Here is a 23,609-nt window from a genome sequence, read left to right on the forward strand (position 1 = left end):
TAAAATAACAAAATGGTCTGGGATGCTTCCTGAACTGGTCCTTTGCTGGGAAAATTAGGGCTCTGTTCACATCACGTCTGAGCCTTCCCCAACATACACTTCCAACTGAAGGCTCTGACGTCACTTCACACGTATGTTTGTGAATGTTTCTAAAAGCAGTTCACAGGAGAAAGAAGGGTCAGGCATGTTGTATTTTAACACCCCCCAAATCTTTTTGTTCTCAAGGGAGATAAGCCACTAACAGAGGTGTCCGACAGAGGCTTAATGCTCATGCACACTTCAATGGGGCCGCAAAATATGTGGGCAACACTCCGTGTGCTGTCCTCATCTGTTGCCCTGCAAAAAAATAGTCCTATTATTGTCCGTTGGGCGTACCGTTCCGCAAATTGCGGAATGCACATGGGCAGCATCCGTGTTTTGCGGATCCGCAAATTGCGCAAAACACAGAGCGGTCGTGTGCACGAGCCCTTATTCTGTTCACCACACTGAGAACACATGCATCCTCGACAAGCTGAATGCACATGAATGGGGGTGCTGGGAGGAATACGTCAGCCGAAAAACCATATGGCTATCATATATGACCACCCACTGATGATCCCTACAGTCTGCCTCTACCCTGCCAGAAATGGCTGATCATAGAGTAATTCAGATTCCATATAACTAGACAACAAAAGGATATAATGTACATTTGCGATCAGGTTTTTGTGTTCTCATCCAGTATAATAATCATATACATTTCTTGCAGAAACAGCACTATCCACAGGCCGTATTCGGTATTGCAGCTCGGCTGTATAGAAGTGAACGAAGCTGAACTGTAATACCACACACAACCTGTAGACAGATGTGGCACTGTTTCTGGAAGAAAGCAGCCATTTTTTCTAATCCTGGTTAACCCCTTTAACTCCAGGAAAAGTTACTTATCGGGTAACTAAAGTTTCCATAGCTTTGTCAACTCTCTGAAATGCACTATGACTCCATCTACTAGGTTATATCGGGCTACACTGCAGTTTATTGCATGTCCCCAGGCCCTGGGAAAATTGATGGTTCATATTTATTTATACAGCTTTCGAGCAGAGGAATTATTGTGCAAGAACACAGGAAATGACAATGCTGGATTACGCATGCACATAGTAGTAGCAGATCATTCCTGCTCTGTCTCTGCGCTGTGCTAATAAACCAGAAATATTACATTGCAGTATATTACTACTGAGTCCACACCTGTCACAAGGGTTTGGCAGGAAGCACAGATACTACCTGTTAGGCAGGCAATTGCCACTAATGCACTTTTCCCCTTATAGCACGTGCTGCTCTGCAGATCGTACAACAAGCGATTGCAAAGTTCATTGTAGACCACAGTGAAATGGACTACATAGATGCTCTACATACTAAACACAGACCCCAGTTCCCATATAACCAATGTCAATGGATGAGTGTCTATGAGCACCGTCACCCACCCTGCAGCTGTGCTCTCCTAGATCAGTCCTCAGGACTCTTTCACACCAATGATACGGATCGGCTCCAGATGCGTTCAGGGTGCGTTCAGTGAAACTCGCACCATTTTGCCAGCAAGTTCAGTCAGTTTTGTCTGCGATTGCGTTCAGTTTTTTCCACGTGGGTGCAATGCGTTTTGATGCGTTTTTCATGCGCGTGATAAAAAACGCAAGGTTTACAAACAATATGGCCCCTTTCACACGAGCGAGTTTTCCGCGCTGGTGCAATGCGTGATGTGAACGCATTGCACCCGCACTGAATCAGGACCCATTCATTTCTATGGGGCTGTTCACATGAGCGGTGATTTTCACGCATCACTTGTGCGTTGCGTGAAAATCGCAGCAAGCTCTATTTTGTGCGTTTTTCACGCAACGCAGGCTCATAGAAGTGAATGGGGCTGCGTGAAAATCGCAAGCAAGTGCGGATGCGGTGCGATTTTCACGCACAGATGCTAGGTGACGATCGGGATGGAGACCCGATCATTATTATTTTCCCTTATAACCATGTTATAAGGGAAAATAATACAATCTACAGAACACCGATCCCAAGCCCAAACTTCTGTGAAGAAGTTCGGGTTTGGGTACCAAACTTGCACGATTTTTCACAAGCGAATGCAAAACGCATTACAATGTTTTGCACTCGCGCTGAAAAATCGCGCATGTTCCTGCAACGCACCCGGACCTTTTCCCGCAACGCCCGTGTGAAAGAGGCCTCTCTCTTAGCAACCATCAGTGAAAAACGCATTGCATCTGCACTTGCTTCCGGATGCGATGTGTTTTTCACTGAAGCCCCATTCACTTCTATGGGTCCAGGGCTGCGTGAAAAATGCAGAATATAGAACATGCTGTGTTTTTAACGCAAAGCAGAACTAGTGCGTGAAAAAAAAAAACGCTCATGTACACAGACCCCTTGAAATTAATGGGTCAGGATTCAGTGCGGGTGCTATGCGTTCACTTCACACATTGCACCCGCGCGGATAACTCGCTCATGTGAAAGGGGCAAAATTTTTAAATATATATTATTACATGCCAGCCATGCAACTGAAGGCCAACCATACATAAATGAACGTGTCAGCTCCACTAGTCTTTGCTCAGACCAAATAAGTCTTAATTAATGTAAATGGCCAAATGATCTGATTTGGAATCTGTCTCATCTGCCATAAAACTAATTTGACGTGCGTAAAAATCTGTCTGCCAGTTACAATGCCATTGGTGCAGCTTCTAAAAGTTATCCGAAGGACAAATCCATTACAGGGAATAAAACACTACTGCTTAAGGAAGATCATAAAAAATTAGGAAGATGAGAATTGAGCCTATTGTAAAAAAAAAATGTGTGTGTAGAAACATAGAATGTGTCGGCAGATAAGAACCATTTGGCCCATCTAGTCTGCCCAATATACTGAGTACTATGGGTAGCCCCTGGCCCTATCTTATATGAAGGATGGCCTTATGCCTATACCATGCATGCTTAAACTCCTTCACTGTATTTGCAGCTACCACTTCTGCAGGAAGGCTATTCCATGCATCCACGACTCTCTCAGTAAAGGAATACCGGTACTTCCTGATATTACTTTTAAACCTTTGATAGCAGATTTGTCCCTATGACACTGGCTGACCGGTTACATGTGCACTTGGCAGCTGAAGACATCTGTGTTGGTCCTATGTTCATATGTGTCTACATTGCTGAGAAAAATGATGGTTTAATATAGGAAAATGACCCTCTAGGAGCAACGGTGGCGTTGTCATTATACCTCCAGGCTCTGCTCTCTCTGTAATGGTAACACCCCCGTTGCTCCTAGAGGCTCATTTTCATATATTAAACCATCATTTATCTCAGTAATGGACACATATGAACATGGGACCAACGCAGATGCCTTCAGCTGCCAAGCGCACATGTAACAGGTCAGCCAGTGTCATAGGTACAAATCTGATGACCTTTAAGCAATTTCAGGGAATGTAATGGTCCCCTTACCTGGAGTGGTATTACAGAAAAATTTAGTGAATGAACGGTTTGTTGCTTATAGCTGCCTTATTGTCAGATATGGCGAGAACTGCCTTTACATGCAGCAATCGTCTCCTCTGTACAGAGATTAGCAATCACTACTGTGATCGCTCATCCCTATACAGATTCCTGGTTTCTGATTTTGGGTATCAGTGGAAACGCGTCAGATCACCCAATCAATGAGTGTCCGCTCGGACATCATGTGATTGACTGGCACCTTTACATGGCCTAGCTCTACAAACAATTATCCTGATTATCCGTCCGTGAAGATCAGTTTGACTGGTGAGAACTCTTTGCCCAAGGCTCTGTTCACACAGCATTACATTTGCAGTTTATGGGGTCCATAAACTGCCGCAGTTGTGCACTGAGAAATCTTCCCAATGTATAGCTCCAAAGAAACGCTCAGATGTTTGGTGTACACTTGTGCTGACAAACATACATGCTCCTGTATGCATATATTCTCAGCGGTGATTCTATAGTCAGAATAGAGGTAGCAGTCCGGTCTTGTGGGGAGACCGTAAAAATTCCATGCTGATGTCTGTTCTTCCATCTCATTATACACTACTCGTTTCCAGGGGTTATGGCCACCGCTGCAGCGAGGTGTCCGGGACAGGACCTGCTGTGCATGGGTGTCTATGAGCGCTTGCACTGTTGCTGGATTGCAGGGTGGTCGTAACCCCCGGAAACGAGCAGTGTATAATTAGATAGAAAAATTCATCAAGCCAGCGATATGCAGGAGGCAATATAGACATTATATTAGCAAGTGCCTTGTATTAACTTTCTCTACATGATAAATGCTATTTACTGAAGTGAGACAACCCCTTTAAACAAAAAAAATTTGAATTTTTAATCAGGAATTGATATTCATGCAAGGCTGCCCTGTAGTATAATAGTCTCAGAACTTCTCTGCTCGCTTCTGCAGTATTATGACGTGTTTCTTGTTCTACATGTGAAGTTTTAGGTAGCCTCACAACTTTTCAATATAAACACAAAAATATAAAAGTCATAACAACCAAACCAAAAATTGCATCCATGTCAATGCCCGATATACATGGCCGGCATTGTTTGGCAAGCAGTTTTCTAAATTCTCCAGATCTGGTAGTATGAGAAATACTGCTACTTGGACCAGCAGACTTTTAGGGTACCCTCACACATGGCAGAAAGTTCCGCCATAAAAAAGTTGTGGATTTGTTGGTGTGGATTACGGTGCGGATTTTGTTGCAGATTTCCTGCACGAGAATCTTTCTATTCATTTCAATGGGAGATTTATTCTGCACTGGAAAATGCAGCGGAAAAATTTGCCACAAAATCCGCGCAGATTTTTCTGCAGCATTTTTTACTGCAGAATAAATTCCCCATTGCACTGAATGGAGACATTATCATACAGGAAATCCAAAACACAACATAATTTGCGCTGCGGAACACAACGCAGGGGCAGACAGTTTTCATCCCCATAGGATAACACGGGGGAAGTCTTGAGTTTGCAGATTTTCTGGCGGAGTTTTCCGTCACGTGTGAAGGCACCCTTAGGTGTGGTTGAAATATGATCTTACACGAGGCGCATTCCAGAAACAACCAACATTTTGTGACACTATTCATACTCATACTCCAATGTGAAATGATTGCCACTGGATATCCTCTAGCCTGATAACTGAGGTATAGATGTACAACCCTATAGCTGCCATAAAGGTATCATTTTACATCACACAATCCTAAGTACAGCAACTGCATAACATCCAACGTAGTTGATTGGTGCCTGTATTTCAGAACTACATTAAGAATTTACATTATGTACATATCTCATATTGTTAACCTGTGACGCAAAATAAATGTATAAAACCAAAATAAATAACCATAAGAAAGAATAGAAAATCCCTATATTTGCCACAGTAAATGCCATCAACAAGATCACTGATCATTTTTCTTTCCCTGTTCAAGTGCGCCGTGGCTCCAGCCGATGTGACATTTGAGATAGCGTCCTCTGATTGTCAATCACGTTGAACTGCCGCACATAATTCCGTATGTCCTGGTGATTTTTACTAACAAGTGACGCCTCTGGACCTGGAGGTGAAGACACATATTTGTATTAGTTTGTAATGGTTTATAATTGACTTCATGAATAAGTACCCTCTCACATGCTATGATGACACTACGCAGTTCTACACCAATTAAGAGCAAGTATTCCTTGCACTATGGGTTAAGAACCAAGGCTATGGGTGTTGCACGACAGCTGCAGCATGTGGAAGGATTTGACGGCACCCTGGACTGCCAGTACTTTGGAGTGGAGAAGAAGTATAGTTGAACTGGTGTCACTGAGTGATTCCAGCTCACAGTGCTGAGTTCCAGTTTCTGCCAAGAGTCCTCAAAGGTATTCTATTAGCTGGGGGCCAGGGGCAGTGTGTAGCAGTTGCTCTCACTGGAGGTCTGTGGCTGCAGTGGTTCTGAGGGTCTGTAGTTGCAATGTTACTCAAGGTCTCTGGCTGCAGTGATTCTAGGCATCTGTGGGTGCATTGTTGTTAAAGGTCTGTTGCTGGAGTGGTTCTGGGGATCCGTGGATGCACAGTTACTGAACATTTGTGACTACAGTGTTTCTGGGGGTCTGTGGCTGCACTGTTATTAGACGTCTGTGACTGCAGTGATTTTGGGAGTCTATAGCAGCACTGTTACTCCAGGTCTGTGACTGCAGTGGTTCTGGGGGTCTGTGGCTGTGCTGTTACTTGATGAATGTTACTGGAGTGGTTTTGGGGGTCTGTAGTAGCACTGTTACTCCAGGTCTGTGGCTGCAGTTATGTGAGGACTGTGACTTCAGTGGTTCTGGGTGTCTGTGGCTGCGCGGTTACTTGAGGTCTGTGACTGCAGTGGTTTTGGGAGTCTATAGCAGCACTGTTACTCCAGGTGTGTGGCTGCAGTGGTTCTGTGGCTGCACAGTTACATGAGGACTGTGACTGCAGTGGTTCTGGGGGTCTGTGGCTGTGCTGTTATGTGAGGACTGTGATTGCAGTGGTTCTGGGGGTCTGTGGCTGGACAGTTACTTGAGGACTGTGACTGAAGTGGTTCTGTGGGTCTGAGGCTACACTGTTACTTGAGATCTGTAAGTGCAGTGGTTCTGGGGGTCTGTGGCTGTGCTGTTATGTGAGGACTGTGACTGCAGTGGTTCTGGGGGTCTGTGGCTGTGCTGTTATGTGAGGACTGCAGTGGTTCTGGGGGTCTGTGGCTGCACAGTTATGTGAGGACTGTGACTGCAGTGGTTCTGGGGGTCTGTGGCTGCGCAGTTATGTGAGGACTGTGACTGCAGTGGTTCTAGGGGTCTGTGGCTGCACAGTTACTTGAGGACTGTGACTGCAGTGGTTCTGGGGGTCTGAGGCTACACTGTTACTTGAGATCTGTAAGTGCAGTGGTTTGGGGGCTCACACATTCTGTACATCAATCGAAAAGTTTAATTAACCCTGATCTAAGCCCTACAGAAAAACGTATTGCACTAGTTCAGAGACGTTGCTGTTTCTGGAGGAAATGTTTCATGGGTGCTTGTTTTTCCTGCACATACTGAAATCAAGGAAATCTGGCAATGCTGTAGAGCTGAGAGCCAAGAGGATAAATTGGGGGAAAGCCCTTACGGAAGATCTATGAGGCGTGGGGTTGTTTAATCTAGAAATCTCTGTTAAATATGACAAACTGCCAATAGTGACTCACAAACGCAACCAAACGCCATCCTTGCTCACCGTATGTGGCTTACCTTCCAGAATTGTTTGTTGGTTGGGATGGGGAATTTAGTAGCTTTTGTTTTTCTGGCTGGTATATAACAGAACGTACGGTAATTCTCTAATAAAAGCCTTGTAATATAGCAAAGTTAAATCATAAAATATAGCATCGTGTGTAACTTCTCATTTTATTTACAGATCTGACTTTGCAAACGGTTACTGGAAACGTGACGACTTGCTTGTCTGTACTTGTATAATTTATATTCAGGACTGCGCCTGTCCAGCCAGTCATTAGACAATCACAGAAGCATGTTAAGATGGCAGGCTAATTAGGATTGTAACAGAAAAAGTGGCTGCCGCACAGATTCTGAAGTCATTATGATAAATATGGAAATTGTGTCGTGTAATATTGTGTCTCTTGCGCTACAATCATACAAAATTACTTTGATGGAAAATGCAACTTACTAAAGGGCACGCTCCGACAGTATCTCATTGTCCTTACTGTATTTGCAATCATGCGCTGCAAAAAAAAGAAAAAAAGTCATTAAAAAAAATTCTATATAAACACTAAAAGAGACATAATTATAACATTGTGACATCTGGGTATGTGGTGCCTAAATCATAAGGATACCAACAAGCCAACCAAGGTTGTAAAATGCTCCAAAATAAGCACCAATGTCATTACCAATATCAGTGATGCCCCATGTAAATACTGCCTCCTGGGGGCCATGCATGCATTATAAAGTGTGCTGAGGTCTACAGGAGAAGGGCTACAGAAAATGAGGAAACTCCATTCTGCCTGGGCAGCCCTCCCGGGACCAGTAGATTTGCTGTTGGGGGTTGAAGGACCTGTGATGATGTCATCACAGGTCCTGGCAGATGCACTTTGCAAACCTGGGAACTACACCATTCTTGGTGCAGTTCCTTTGCTAGATCATGCAGGACCTGTGATGCTGAAGATGATGTCATCACAGGTCCTGGCAGGTGCACTGTTCTAACCTGAGAACTACACTATTCTCTGCGCAGTTCCCTTGCTAGATGTTCAGGACCTGTGACGACATCATCAAAGGTCCTATAGCTTTCTCCACTGACGATAGGAATTTTAGACTGAAGATGGACGGGAGCCAATATTGAAGGTAATTAGGGGGCGGGGGCTATCCTCCACTGCGTGTCCCACTTCCCCACAGGCCCCATAGAAGCTGTGTGGTCTGCCTGTATGGGAGGTACCCCACTGGATGTAAGGCAACCATCCTATAAGTCAATGTTTGACCCTTTAAATAAGCCTTAAGACATGACTCTGATATTAAATAAGCCAGCACCTAATCTGCAGACATCTGTTTCGGGGTGATTGTTCCTTATTAGTGTGGAGCCGAGAGCACTGGCTTAAAGGGTTTCTATCACTTCGTATGACATATTTAGGTGTCAGACACTAGCGATCCGCTAGTGTCTGCTCTGGCCAACCATCCTAATATGATAGGCTTTGGGGCAGCCGTTTTGCTAAAATAACAACTTATATCTATATGCTAATGAGCCTCTAGGTGCTATGGGGGCGTCATTAGCACCTAGAGGCTCCGTCTACCTTCATAAACTGTCGCCGCCCAGCGCGTCCCTCCAGCCCGCCCATCTCCTGCTGAATGCGATCCTCTCTGTGCGCGTCTGTTCTGCGCATGCGCAGTGAATGTCTGACCGCTTCCCTGCTCAGACATCTCCACTGCGCCTGCGCCGATGACATCATAGTGCTCCGAGGAACAGGCGCAGTGGAGATGTCTGAGCAGGGAAGCGGTCAGACATTCACTGCGCATGCGCAGAACAGACGCGCACAGAGAGGATCGCATTCAGCAGGAGATGGGCGGGCTGGAGGGACGCGCTGGGCGGCGACAGTTTATGAAGGTAGACGGAGCCTCTAGGTGCTAATGACGCCCCCATAGCACCTAGAGGCTCATTAGCATATAGATATAAGTTGTTATTTTAGCAAAACGGCTGCCCCAAAGCCTATCATATTAGGATGGTCGGCCAGAGCAGACACTAGCGGATCGCTAGTGTCTGACACCTAAATATGTCATACGAAGTGATAGAAACCCTTTAACTGGGTGAGAGGCAAAGTCAGAATTTGGAGGGGGGGGGGTACTACTATCTCTAGAGTGCCTTAGGCCTCATGCACACGACCGTTCCATTTTTTGTCGTCCGCAAATTGCAGATCCGCAAAACACGGAAGCAGCCCGTGTGCCTTCCGCAATTTGTGGAACGGAACAGGCGGCCTATTATAGAAATGCCTATTCTTGTCTGCAAAACGGACAAGAATAGGACATGTTATATTTTTTTTGCAGGGCCACGGAACGGAGCAACGGATGTGGACAGCACACGGAGTGCTCTCCGCATCTGTTGTGTCCCCATTGAAGTGAATGGGTCCGCACCTGAGCCGCAAAAACTGCGTCTTGGAATGCGCACCAGAACAACGGTCATGTGCATGAAGCCTTACTCTGGTGTTTTTTAGTGGTAAGAAATGCCAGACAAAATTTGTGTGTGGATCTCGTGAACTTCTGATCAGAATGATGCAGCACTGGTAAACTAGGACACACTGCAATTAATGGACTTAGGCCACTTTTACACCAGCGTTTTTGCTGGATCCGTCATGGATCGGCAAAAACGCTTCCGTTACTGATAATACAACCATCTGCATCCGTTATGAACAGATCCGGTTGTATTATCTTTAAAATAGCCATGACAGATCCGTCACGAACACCATTGAAAGTCAATGGAGAACGGATCAGTTTTCTATTGTGTCCGTCTTGCTCCTCACCACATTGCAGACAGATAAACTCTGCTTACAGCGTTATTCTGTCCGCGATGGTGACGCAACCAAACGGAACGAAATGCATTCTGGTGCATTCCGTTTCATTCAGTTCTGTTCTGTCCCTATTGACAATGAATGGGGACAAAACTGAAGCATTTTCCCCCGCTATTGAGATCCTAAGACGGATCTAAATAGCATAAAGGATAAGTGCAAGTGTGAAAGTAGCCTTATTTTATTTCACCTTTAATTTGAACTTGAAGACAATTTTCAGCCAAATAACGGAGCTTTTCCCATGTTGACCTGAGAGAGTATATTATGCATACAGCAAGGTTACAGGAGGCGTAGTTGAAGGGGTATATGAAGGGTAACGGTATATGAAGGGTAAGGGAATGTAAAAGTATCCAGTTTCCTCGTATACTTTCTATATTAATTTCTCATGGTTTTCAATAGCAGAAGAAGAGGTCATTCAACTTGCTGTTAACCTTCACTGATTTCTTCCAGTGGATATCACTTTTCATTATGGAAACAATAACCATTATAGGCTCAAACTGGAAAACCCTTTAAAGGGGCATTCTGACCTCTGGGAGAATGATGTGGCTGCAGAATTTTTGTAGCACACTGCCCCTTTCAAAGTTTTTCCTGCATGTCGGAGTTGCTGGAACCCCAACTATGCAAGGCGCTGCAGCACGTTTTCATTCACTTTTTTTTGTTATTGCTTGTTATTTGACCTTGCTTGATATTAGACACTGTTTGGTATTAGTCACTGCTACTCTGTGACCTTGCCTTTGCCTGCTGAAATTATCTCCTGGTTTCACTCTGCTGTGTATTTGACATAGCTTTTAGATTCTGATCCAGTCCAGGTTTTGACCTCTTTCTGTCTTACTACTCTTTTGCCCCATTTGGTTTAGGCCCCAGCACTTAATCAGGTCAGGGACTGTCGCCAAGTTGTGGCCCACCATTTAGGGCGGATCGTGCAAGTAGGTAGGGACGGTAGTGCGGGTGAAGTACAGGGCTGCACTGTTCCCTACCCTTCATGACAACTAAGTTTTGGTGAATACTTTCTCTTTATATATCTGATTCCCAAGCCTTAGGCTGCAAAAGCCACGTGCATGGATCCGAGAAGACAGAGTCCCTAAGGTTCCATGTTACGAAGCTGCAGGAAGCTTGTGAACTGCTCTTTGTGGCCTTCAAAATGGCAACTTATTCTACCCTGGAAGTTTCTAAGGGAGAAAACTTTCATAATCTGGCATATGATAGAACATGTTTCCATATAAATCTGCGAGATAAAACGCTGTCTTCCTCTGTGAGGTATAATACAGGTCTACAGATATCTATGAAAGCTGACCAACACTGATCCACACTACGGCCATGTGTAAGGGGCCCTCACAAAGATTTTCCAATCAGTCCCTGTATTACCCAGAACTGCTGCTTTGTCCTTTAGATCAAACATATTTTCTCATACTCCACATTTATTTTTTTCTTTTAACATAGTAATTGAGCTTCTTTTTTTGCTCAGAATCAGGACCGGTAAAGTAATGTTCTGTTTCTGGCAAAATAAATGTACAATTATACATAAGTGTTCCTCACTTGCAAGTCTTTAATTCCATCTGTTCTATTTTCCACGCAGCTAATTATAATAACATATTATATAACTACTTGCTATAATATCCAGCAGCTGTTGGTATCAGACAGCTATTTATAACGTACATGGAGACCTGTGGGGGGAACATGGCACGGCCCAGCAGAGGATCATCCTGCGACATGACCTCATAATTGTTATAAATATTCACTAACTCACTAAGGATATATCCGATTCATTGGTGTCGGGGTTAGAACGTGACGAAACGCTCTACAGTTCTGTAAATGCCCTCAAGATAGAAGATGAGAAGTGCCTAATCCTTGCTGCGACTTGTATACTAGAGAGGGCAGGGATGACAATCGGAGATATTTTTACCATATGGGTCACTACAGAACCTAATAGTTTAGCACTCTTTAAGGCTGCCTTCACATGTGGCAGATTTAGTTGTAGAAAATTAGGCTACATTCACACGACAGTTAAAAAACGAATGCAAAGTGGATGGAAAACGGCTATTAAAAACAGACGGCCAGAAAATGGATGCACGCATGGATGCAAAATGGCCACGAAAAATAACAGTTTTTAATGGTAGTTTTTTCTCACTGTGATGTGAATGTAGCCTTAAAGGCGGGTGTAGACAGGCCGATGGAACGGCAGATTGTCGGGAAGGAAGTGTTCCTTTCTGACAGTCGGCTGCTTGCTCAGTGAAGGAGACCACTGCATTTACAGTACATGCAACGATCTCCTTCACTGTATGAGGATAGGGGATTGCCATTGCGATCCCTCGTCCCCATACAGAATCATGGTTTCTGGGATGCAGATTGTTGTTTAGACAGCACGATCTGGTGCCCAGAAATAATAATTGGTGGAGCCTGAATGAACGACAGAATCACCTGATGAACGAGCGTTTTGCTCGCTGATCGAATGATCGGCGGCACATTTAGATGGCCAGATTATCGGAAATGAGGCCTCAAGAAAAAATAGCAATACAGATAAATGTTCACATCTAACTTTTAACTCCATACCGTTTTAGGATAAACATTCTGTGCTGATTGATTTCCTAATATAGCTTTATAGCAGACTAACTGCAAAAAAAAAGGGGGTCAGTCAGCACATCCCATTGTGCAGGTGCACGCTGCCATGGCTAGAAACATACAGAAAAAAAAAAAGACAATGCAGCAGCACTCTGCAAACACAAATAAAGTACAATAATGCCATAATTGTAGAAAACATTCTGGTGCTAATGCTTCGCTTATTTTGCAGATTTTTTTTTATTTTATTTTTTATTTATATTTTTATTATAAATTTCAAAGTAGAACAGAAGGTAACAGGATACCAAGGTATAGGCTCGCAGGCCACGCCAAAGTAATATTGAGTACAGAGTAAGTACATAACAGATACAAAAATATTGCGCGATGCCTGAGTTAGCACGCGAGTCAATCGCTAGCAGTTTTGAGAGAGACATACAGAAGGTGAGGTGTATGTAGAACTAGAAACGAAAGAAGGACGACGAGACCTGGTGCAGAGGAATTTTTTGTCTATAGTGTGAGGTGTGGGGGTCTCCCAGACGGGGCACATGATGTATTGAAAGGCTGTGTTAGGTGGTTCCATATGTATGTTCCAATCTATTTAGGCATCAATATAATACGCTAAGATTTGGGGGTTATTTTGCAGATTTTAGTTTCTTGGCAAATACATTTTGTACAAAATTATTTGGGCCCGTCTGCCAAACGTCAAGGCGATCTCTATAAGACTTAAAATTCAGGGAGTGCAGGTTCCACATGCATGCTGGGTCCACTCTGCTTTTTACCATTTTTGGTGCCTAATAAGCAGAGCGGACCCAGCATGCATGTGGAACCTGCACTCCCTGAATTTTATGGTGGCCATTATGGGACATAACAGGTAGGATTTAGTGTTAGGTTCCCGCCTTATAGAGATCGCCTTGACGTTTGGCAGACGGGCCCAAATAATTTTGTACAAAATGAATTTGCAAAATAAGCATAGCATTAGCACTAGGGAACGGCCGATATTGATTTTTTAGGGCCGATACCGATAATCTGTGAACTTTCAGGCCGATAGCCGATAATTTATACCGATATTCTGTGAATTTTCATTTTTGAAAAAAAAATTATAATTCCTACACAAATCTGCTGAAAATGAATATTTATTGTTAACGTGTAGTTTTGTTTTTTGTAAATCTTTATTTTTCATTTATAATCAATATTTTGGTGTGTTTTTTTTTTTACTAACTATTAGCCCCCTTAGGGACTAGAACCCTCGTCCTATTCACCCTGATAGATCTCTGATAGGTATGCGTGGTGGTCAGGAAACAAGCCCAACGCGTATCGCCAGGCTCTGCTGGCTTCCTCAGGGGTGACCACCACGCATACCCCCACTACGTCATATTTAATGATAAGTATTACAGCTCTCCAATAATTTTATTGTTGATGGATTACATGCATTTTACTTTTCTATCTATTTGTATGTGTGGGGGAATGTTCATGGTGTTGTGGTGAGTCAGGAGGGCATGTGTATATGATTAGCTCACATGGCCCAGATTCATTGTATACAATGTTTTTAATTCATTCTTTGTCGTGTCTGTTGTCCTTTAATAAATTTGATACTTTTTTAGATGTGCGGCTATTATCTCGGTATTCTTTTCTCTTTTGAATTATATAGTGTGTTTTATACCGTGTGCCGGCACTCTCATCCTAATTTTGATGTGCCCCCGTTTTTTGAATTACATATTGGTAACAAGGATTGCGCTGCTGTCAGCGCTCTCCATGTTCCCTCAGCAGCACAGGGGAGAAGGAAGCAGTGTCTCCCTCCCCCTGTGCTGCTGCTACTACCGCTGCCACCAGTGAGAGGAGGGAGGAGAAGGGGAGGGGCTGTGTCCTATTCACCCTGATAGATCTCTATCAGGGTGAATAGGACTTCACACTGTCCCTGCTGCTCTGTGCACACAGCATCAGGGATGTTACCATGGCAGCCAGGGCTTCAATAGCATCAGAACTGCCAGTGAGGAGGAGGAGGGGAGAGGGGACCACTGCCACCAATGATTAATACTGGGGGGTTTGGGTGGGGGGGTGCACTGCGCCACCAATGATTAATACTGGGGTTTGGGGGGGGGGGGGGGCGCACTGCGCCACCAATGAAGATAACTCATTAATTCATACACAGGAGGCGGGAGCTGGCTGCAGAATCACATAGCCGGCTCCCGACCTCTATGACAAGTAGCTGCGATCTGCGGTAGTTAACACCTCAGGTGTGGCACCCGAGGGGTTAACTACCGCAGATCGCAGCTACTTGTCATAGAGGTCAGGATCCGGCTATGTGATTCTGCAGCCAGCTCCCGCCTCCTGTTGAATTTGAATGAATGAGAGAGTTATCTTCATTGGTGGCGCAGTGGCCACAGCCCCTCCCCTTCTCTTCTCCTCCCTCCTCTCATTGGTGGCAGTGGCCACAGCCCCTCCCCTTCTCCTCCCTCCTCTCACTGGTGGCAGCGGTAGTAGCAGCAGCACAGGGGGAGGGAGACACTGCTTCCTTCTTCCCTGTGCTGCTGAGGGAACATGGAGAGCGCTGACAGCAGCGCAATCCTTGTTACCAATATGTAATTCAAAAAACGGGGGCACATCAAAATTAGGATGAGAGTGCCAGCACACGGTATAAAACACACTATATAATTCAAAAGAGAAAAGAATACCGAGATAATAGCCGCACATCTAAAAAAGTATCAAATTTATTAAGGACAACAGACACGACAAAGAATGAATTAAAAACATTGTATACAATGAATCTGGGCCATGTGAGCTAATCATATACACATGCCCTCCTGACTCACCACAACACCATGAACATTCCCCCACACATACAAATAGATAGAAAAGTAAAATGCATGTAATCCATCAACAATAAAATTATTGGAGAGCTGTAATACTTATCATTAAATATGACGTAGTGGGGGTATGCGTGGTGGTCACCCCTGAGGAAGCCAGCAGAGCCTGGCGATACGCGTTGGGCTTGTTTCCTGACCACCACGCATACCCCCACTACGTCATATTTAATGATAAGTATTACAGCTCTCCAATAATTTTATTGTTGATGGATTACATGCATTTTACTTTTCTATCTATTTGTATGTGTGGGGGAATGTTCATGGTGTTGTGGTGAGTCAGGAGGGCATGTGTATATGATTAGCTCACATGGCCCAGATTCATTGTATACAATGTTTTTAATTCATTCTTTGTCGTGTCTGTTGTCCTTTAATAAATTTGATACTTTTTTAGATGTGCGGCTATTATCTCGGTATTCTTTTCTCTTTTGAATTATACCTTGTTCCCAATATGTTATCGGAATATCGGCAAAATAGATGCCGATACCGATAACGTTCAAAATCCTGAATATCGGCTGATAATATCGGTAAAACCGATAATCGGTCGATCCCTAATTACCACCAGAATGTTTTCTATAATCATGGCATTATTGTACTTTATTTGCGTTTGCAGAGTGCGACTGCATTGTCTTTTTTTCCTTTATAGCAGACTGTACCTTGTATTTCTCATGCAGAGCACCAAATCCTCTGCACAGCCATAGATTTAAAACACAACATTCTGTCTGTCTGTAGTCACCACTAGAGGGAGCCTAGGAAGAATCTGCATATTGTTTTACATATACGTAGTATACAGGAAGCTCTTAAGCTCCCTCTAGTGGTGGCTGGAGCTACTCAGCATGTTACTGTATATTCCAAATACTGGTGCACTGTATAAATATATATTAAGAAATGATTCAGCACAGATTTTTTAACCTAATCTAATATTTTATAAAAATTGTTTGTAATGTTGATTTGCAGACAAGCAGAAATACTCTATATGAGAAACTAACAAGTAGCAGATCTCCAGAAGGGATTAATCCTGGCAGCAAGGTAATTAGGAATATCAACTGGTTGTAGGGGGTAAAAGCAAAAACTCTGAAGACAAAACAAAAGAAAACTTATTTTTAAAAAACATCCTAAAACCCCCCAACTAATTCCACAAGGGCCTGCCACCCAACGCAGTGTAAGACACTGTTAGCTTAATGAGCCAAAGAGGTTAAAGACATGTTTAAAGTTAAATATTTCAATTATAATTCATTTACATAATGACTTTACTTAAACTGTGATTTAGCATTACAAATGAGAGCTGCTCACAGATGGGATAGGACAAATATCTTGGAATAAATACTTTATATTGCTGTGCTTAGTATAAGCTGTTTATAGTTAATCTCCTGGGAGGCATATGTTACAACTGCTTTCTGATATCAGCAATAATACAATCCACCTTCCCGTGGACACGGAGTACATTCCACATTGTCCATACACAGGCAACAGACAGAAAAAAAAAACAACCACCTACCATTTTCTCAAAGTTTATCAGATGGTCAATAAAAGTTTTATTCCCCTCATGGGTAAAAGTCATGTCTGTAAGAGAGATGGCCAAGAGATGTAAGTGAGGTACAAATCTATGACAGCAAAAGTATAGACCAGGCATGCTTAACCTGCGGCCGTCCAGCTGTTGCAAAACTACAACTCCCAGCATGCCCTAATAGCTCTAGGCTGTCCTGGCATGCTGGGAGTTGTAGTTTTGCAACAGCTGGAGGGCCGCAGGTTGGTCAAGCCTGGCATAGACAGATCATAACAATGTGACTATAGATTATATATATTGATGATTAATATTAGATAGACAGATACAGTCGATTGATAGATGATAGATAGATAGATGGATGATAGAAAGATAGATAGATAGATAGATAGATAAATAGATAAATAGATGATAGATAGATAGATAGATAGATAGATAGATAGATAGATAGATAGGAGTTGATTCTATGGATTTATTTTAAACACCTGTTTTGCCTGAGCTCAGCTCGGGCTCTGGGAAAAGTACTTAAAGGGATTCTGCAGCTTCTTACTGATGATCTATCCACTGTTTCCCACAGGCCCAGTAATGTCACAACTAGTAGAACTGGCCGGGGCGCAGCTAGCCCCATTGAACGGGGCTTAGCCGTGCCTAGGCCAGTAATACTAGTCATGAAGCCACTCACTTGCCTGCAGTAAACAAAAAGGCTGCAGCGCTATTTCCAGCGTTGCTGCCTTTTCAAACAGCTGATCGACAGGGGTCCTGGGTGTCAGACCCCTGATCATCAGGAAGAAAAAGGGAAAGGGGGATTGCTGCTTTAGCTGCTCATATCTTCTGATTGATAGCAGCTAGAGTCATGGGCCTGGTCTTATTCCAGGCTTTCATACAAAACCAAAAAGCCCCCGTTGCTCCTAGAGGCTCATTTGCATATATTAAAACTTAATTTTGCTCAGCAATGCGGGCACACATGAACATGGGACCAACACAGATGCCTTCAGCTGCCAAGAGCACATGTAACAGGTCAGCCAGTTACATAGCTATAAGACTAACCGAAATAAATACCTCGACCGTTAGTTGAATCAACATTCAAGTAATGCCCAAGCCTATGGCAATAAATATATATAAATAGCCTACATAGAAAATGCCAGACCGCTGGTACTAAATTGATCTTTATTACAAAATTACATTAGACAACATACATGATTAAAAGAATCAGTGCAGGAGATAAAAAGCAACATCACTGGAGGAGACATACAGTGAACGGAGTCCCTATCCTTAAACATGATATTCAGAAGAGATGGTTATGCAAACATGAAAACATACATAGTGGGGAAAAGGGACATTTACCCATACAAAGTCTCCTCCAGGATGGCGCCAACCCCAACGCGCGTTTCGGCGTACCTTCGTCTGGGGGTCGACGAAGGTACGAAGGTACGCCGAAACGCGCGTTGGGGTTGGCGCCATCCTGGAGGAGACTTTGTATGGGTAAATGTCCCTTTTCCCCACTATGTATGTTTTCATGTTTGCATAACCATCTCTTCTGAATATCATGTTTAAGGATAGGGACTCCGTTCACTGTATGTCTCCTCCAGTGATGTTGCTTTTTATCTCCTGCACTGATTCTTTTAATCATGTATGTTGTCTAATGTAATTTTGTAATAAAGATCAATTTAGTACCAGCGGTCTGGCATTTTCTATGTAGGCTATTTACATAGCTATAAGGCCTCATGCACACGACAGTTGTTTTTCTCGGCCTCCGTTCCGTTTTTTTCGCAGATAGGATGGGGACCCATTCATTTCAATGGGTCAGCAAAAAAATGCTGATAGTTCATCAGTTTGTGTTCCGCGTCCATTGTCCGTGTTTCCCTTCAGCAAAAAAAATTGTGCATGTCCTACTTTTTTCACATTTGTGGACAAGGATAGGAATTTATTACAAAAGATCTGTGGAAAAAAACGGATCCTCCAAAAAAAACGGATGCCGCATCCGTTTTCTTTTTTTGCGGACGCACAATTTGCGGACGCAAAAAACAACTGTCGTGTGCATGAGGCCTAAGTCTGCTGACAACGCAGGAACATCAGATCAGTGGGGACTCTTTCCACACCCAATGTCAGATGATTGCATATGGGGTGGTGCTGCAGGGAGTGCTGCCACCCCTTCATGCTTCGTACTTTACTTGCTGGATTAAGTTAAGGATAGACCATCAATTTTGTGGCCCCAGAGAGACACTTTCATTAATATGACTTCAATTGCAAAGTCCACATTACTATTATATACTGATTGTTGAAACCTGGTACAGAGCATGTTTGATTACATTTGCCATTCCATAAAAGCAGGACATTCATACGGGACTGAACTGTAGCATTATAATAGAGAATACGTAGTGTATTTTGTGTAGCACAATAGGGTACATTAGTGATGAAACTGGTTGAATTTGCTGTATATTTTTGTTTTTTACCATGTTAAAGGGGTTGTCCAGGATTAGAGAAACATGGTTGCTTTATTCCAAAAACAGCACCACATCTGTCCGTGGGTTGTATCTGGTATTGCAGCTCAGATCCATTGACGTGAATGGGGCCCAGCTATAATACCACAAACAGACATCTTTTTCTAGCCCTGGACAACCACTTTAAGTACCAACTAAACTGAGATTTGACATAACCATGAAAAGACAACATAAATTGTGTTATCCATTCAAAAGAGAAAGGACGTTCGTATGGCTCTTTCTATACATAGAAAATGGCAATTGAGGCAGACTCCGATCCCGTAAACCACCTACCAAAACAGCAAAAATGATCATGGAGGAAGGGTACAACCTCACCAATGCATGGATCCAAGTACATAACATGCATCACAACAACATGCCTATGCCATGCATTACCAAAACTCCACAGAGTTTCGACCTGCCACGCAAAACCTGGTCCACGCTAAACAGGATCAGAACCGAGCATGGGAGGTGCTCATACCTCCTACACAAATGGGGCAAACAGACATATCCACTCTGTGATTGCGGAAATAACCAGACTATAAGGCTGGGTTCACACGGGCGTTGCGGGAAAAGGTGCGGGTGCGTTGCGGGAACATGCGCGATTTTTCCGCGCGAGTGCAAAACATTGTAATGCGTTTTGCACGCGTGTGAGAAAAATAAGCATGTTTGGTACACGAACCCGAACTTCTTCACAGAAGTTCGGGTTTGGGATCGGGGTTGTGTAGATTGTATTATTTTCCCTTATAAAATGGTTATAAGGGAAAATAATAACATTCTTAATACAGAATGCATAGTACAATAGGGCTGGAGGGGTTAAAAAAAAACCAAAAATAATTTAACTCACCTTAATCCACTTGCTCGCGCAGCCGGCATCTCTTCTGTCTTCTTCTTTTCTGTGTACAAGAAAAGGACCTGTGGTGTCGTCACTCCGGTCATCACATGGTCCATCACCATGGTAAAAGATCATGTGATGGACCATGTGATGACCGGAGTGACGTCACCACAGGTCCTTTTCCTGTACACAGCAAAGAAGAAGACAAAATAGATGCCGGCTGCGCGAGCAAGTGGATTAAGGTGAGTTAAATTATTATTATTATTTTTTTAACCCCTCCATCCCTATCTTACTAAGCATTCTGTATTAAGAATGCTATTATTTTCCCTTATAACCATGTTATAAGGGAAAATAATAATGATCGGGTCTCCATCCTGATCGTCTCCTAGCAACCGTGCGTGAAAAATCGCACCGCATCCACACTTGCTTGCGATTTTCACTCAGCCCCATTCACTTCCATGGGGCCTGCGTTGTGTGATAAACGCACAATATAGAGCATGCTGCGATTTTTACGCAACGCATAAGTGATGCGTGAAAATCACAGCTCATGTGCAGAGCCCCATAGAAATGAACGGGTCCGGATTCAGTGCGGGTGCAATGCGTTCATCTCCCGCATTGCACCCGCGCGGAAATCTCGCCCGTGTGAACTCAGCCTAAAACACATCATAGAAGAATGTCCGACAAGGTCCCATGATGGCAGCCCAGAAGATTTCCTGATGGCAACCACTGAAGCGATTGAATACATAGACAAATTGGATGTTTGTCTATAAACGGACAAAGCCTGCTTTGTTCCACCCTGCCACACCTACATATTCACTCTGCTTCATCATTGTCACCTTATTTTGCTAAGTGTTGAGTTTATGCATGTGTATATGCCTATGGATAGGCTTATGCATTTTTATGTGTTGCTATTTTTAGTGTCTATGCCATACGGTAAATAATAAATAAATAAATAATACTTTATTGAATGAAAACCATAAAAGTTTCACAGACACATGGGTATGAAACAGCAGCATGTGAAGGAATACTGCTATTTTATACCCAGTGTCTGTGGGACTTTTATGGATTTCATTCAATAAAGTGGCTAAGGCAGGAATGGAGACTTTCTGGAAGTACTCCATGCTGTGGAGACTTATTGGCAATGCTGCATGGGAAACTAATATGCAACGAGGTATCCCCCAAGGAAAAGAAACAGCGCCCCCTATTGGAAGTGGCCCACTATGAGTCAAAATCTGACTTTCCAATAAGCCTTGGCATTTGACAAGGGAATATAGCCATATGGGGAATATAGGGAATATGGCTCGGCTATATTCCCATATCAAATCACAAGACTTGTTGGAAAGTCAGATCTTAACTCATAGGGAACCACTTCCAATAGGTGGCGCTGGCGAGTTGTTATCTTTCTTGAGAGATACTTCTTTGCATATTCAACAAAGTAAAATTAGGATTTTAATGAAGTGATCCAACAACAAATGTTTATAGAATTAGAAAGGTAGGTACATGAAAAAAATGTATTGAGGGTAATATTCTTACCAGTGACTGTATTAGTGAGTTATAACCTCACTTCTGATCCTCAGCTGTGTCATGTGCCCAATTCTCCAACTGTCACAGAAGAGGAAGTCTGTTACTTCTCTCTTCATTCCTATGAGACTGACATGGAGGCTCCCATTGGAATACATACAGAAATTGGCTTCCTGTACACATATAATGTGATGTGTTATTTGGAAAGTCATAGTGCTGGTCACATGACACAGCTGATGATCAGAAGGAAGGTTATAACTCACAAATACAGTCACTAGTACAAAAATTACCTTCACTACAATTTACATCATGTACCTTTCTAACAGGTCAGAGAATAAAAGATTTTGTGGGAGTGCTTCTCTAAATGGTGAGTGCCATACGAACATTCTTTCTCTTTTGGACGAATACTATTAGGTCTATTTCTGTTATTTAAGTATAGGGCACCACCATAGCATTGTTTGGTGGACTACATGTTCAATAATTGATCAAGCAATTTAGTATGTTGAGGGTGTAGTGTCAATTATTTATTTTAAACTGTTTTGTATTGAACTATATATGTGAGTAATATTGTATTATCACTGTTCAAGAAACAAATCAATCTATATATCCGTATCAACACTAAATTAAAACAGAAAATCACCTTTAATGAGTAAAGGTGTGAAAGGAATGATTGGCGGTTCCAGCTTTGCTATGGTCAGCCTATATGCTCGGTGATTGCGAGATGGGTCCTTGAAGATAAAGAAATAAATATTAAAAACACAATCTTTATATTAGATCTAAGTGAAGAGGTGTATAACTGCTGGCAGTGGTGCAGTCTATAGATCCAGTGTCCTGGTCAAAAGTGATAATCATCATCATCGAGGCAAGTTACTGTAAGTAAAAATTACCGTACATGTCAAATGAATGTCGTCTGAACCCATCGATTTCAGTGGGACCAGCTGACACCATTTGTTGTGCATGAAGGTTTTCTGACTGTCCACCAATGGCAGATGTTGGAGAAATGATGCATTAAAGGGAACCTGTCATCACCTTTATGCAGCCCGTACTAACAGCAGCATAAAGTAGAGACAGGTGAGTTGATTTCAGCGGTCTGTCATTTAAAAGTAAGTAGTTGCCGAGAACCAACATCACAATCATTGCAGACTGGGCCTGGAAAAGAGTCAAATCTACCTGAGAAGAGTCCTGGTTATTCATGAATTCCTGCTCTCCTGCTGATGGCTGACAGTCTCCTACCTAGTTTTCTCCCTTTCTCTCTAGGAGAGAACTGCCAATCATCAGCAGATGGCGGGAGAGCAGGAGATTATGAATAACCAGGACTCTTCTCAGGTAGATCTGACTCTTTTCAAGGCCTGGGCTGCAATGATTATGATGCTGGTTCTCGGCAATCACTTACTTTTAGCTCATGAGTGACACACCGCAAAAAATCTGCATTTCTGTCACTATTTTATACTGCCCTCAGTGAGGTCAGCATAAAGCTGATGACAGGATCCCTGTAAGCTGCATTTACATGAGCCAATAATCATCCAGATCATAGTGAACGACCGTTCCTGCGAACGGTCATTCCCAACAATCTGCCCATGTAACTGTGCTGCCGATCACCCAATGAACGAGTGAAATGATTGTTCATCGGGTGATGGTATTATTCATGCAGGCAACACCGATCATGGCTTCTGGGCAGCAGATTGTGTGGTCTAAACAGCGATCTGCTGCTCAAAAACAATGATTCTGTATGAGGACGAGGGATTGCAATAGTGATCGCTCGTCCTCATACACTGAAGGAGATCTCAGCATGTAAATGCTGCGGTCTCCTTCACTGA

At 43.2% G+C, this 23,609-nt stretch overlaps 1 protein-coding gene across 3 annotated transcripts in view; it reads right to left on the reverse strand.

The window, feature by feature from the left end:
* Positions 1-4,245: 4,245 nt before the first annotated feature.
* The window catches only part of LOC121008125 (rap guanine nucleotide exchange factor 4-like), a 198,810-nt gene continuing 179,446 nt past the window's right edge, over positions 4,246-23,609 (reverse strand). For all 3 annotated transcript variants that reach the window (XM_040440478.1, XM_040440479.1, XM_040440480.1), the window contains 4 exons: positions 22,433-22,520; positions 16,951-17,015; positions 7,656-7,710; positions 4,246-5,553 (listed from right to left, as the gene is read on the reverse strand). In XM_040440478.1, coding sequence (XP_040296412.1) covers positions 5,426-5,553; positions 7,656-7,710; positions 16,951-17,015; positions 22,433-22,520 — 336 coding nt within the window. In that variant the 3' untranslated portion in view covers positions 4,246-5,425. The remainder of the gene's footprint in view (positions 5,554-7,655; positions 7,711-16,950; positions 17,016-22,432; positions 22,521-23,609) is intronic.

Source organism: Bufo bufo, chromosome 7, assembly GCF_905171765.1.
Source record: "Bufo bufo chromosome 7, aBufBuf1.1, whole genome shotgun sequence".
Lineage (NCBI taxonomy): Eukaryota > Metazoa > Chordata > Amphibia > Anura > Bufonidae > Bufo > Bufo bufo.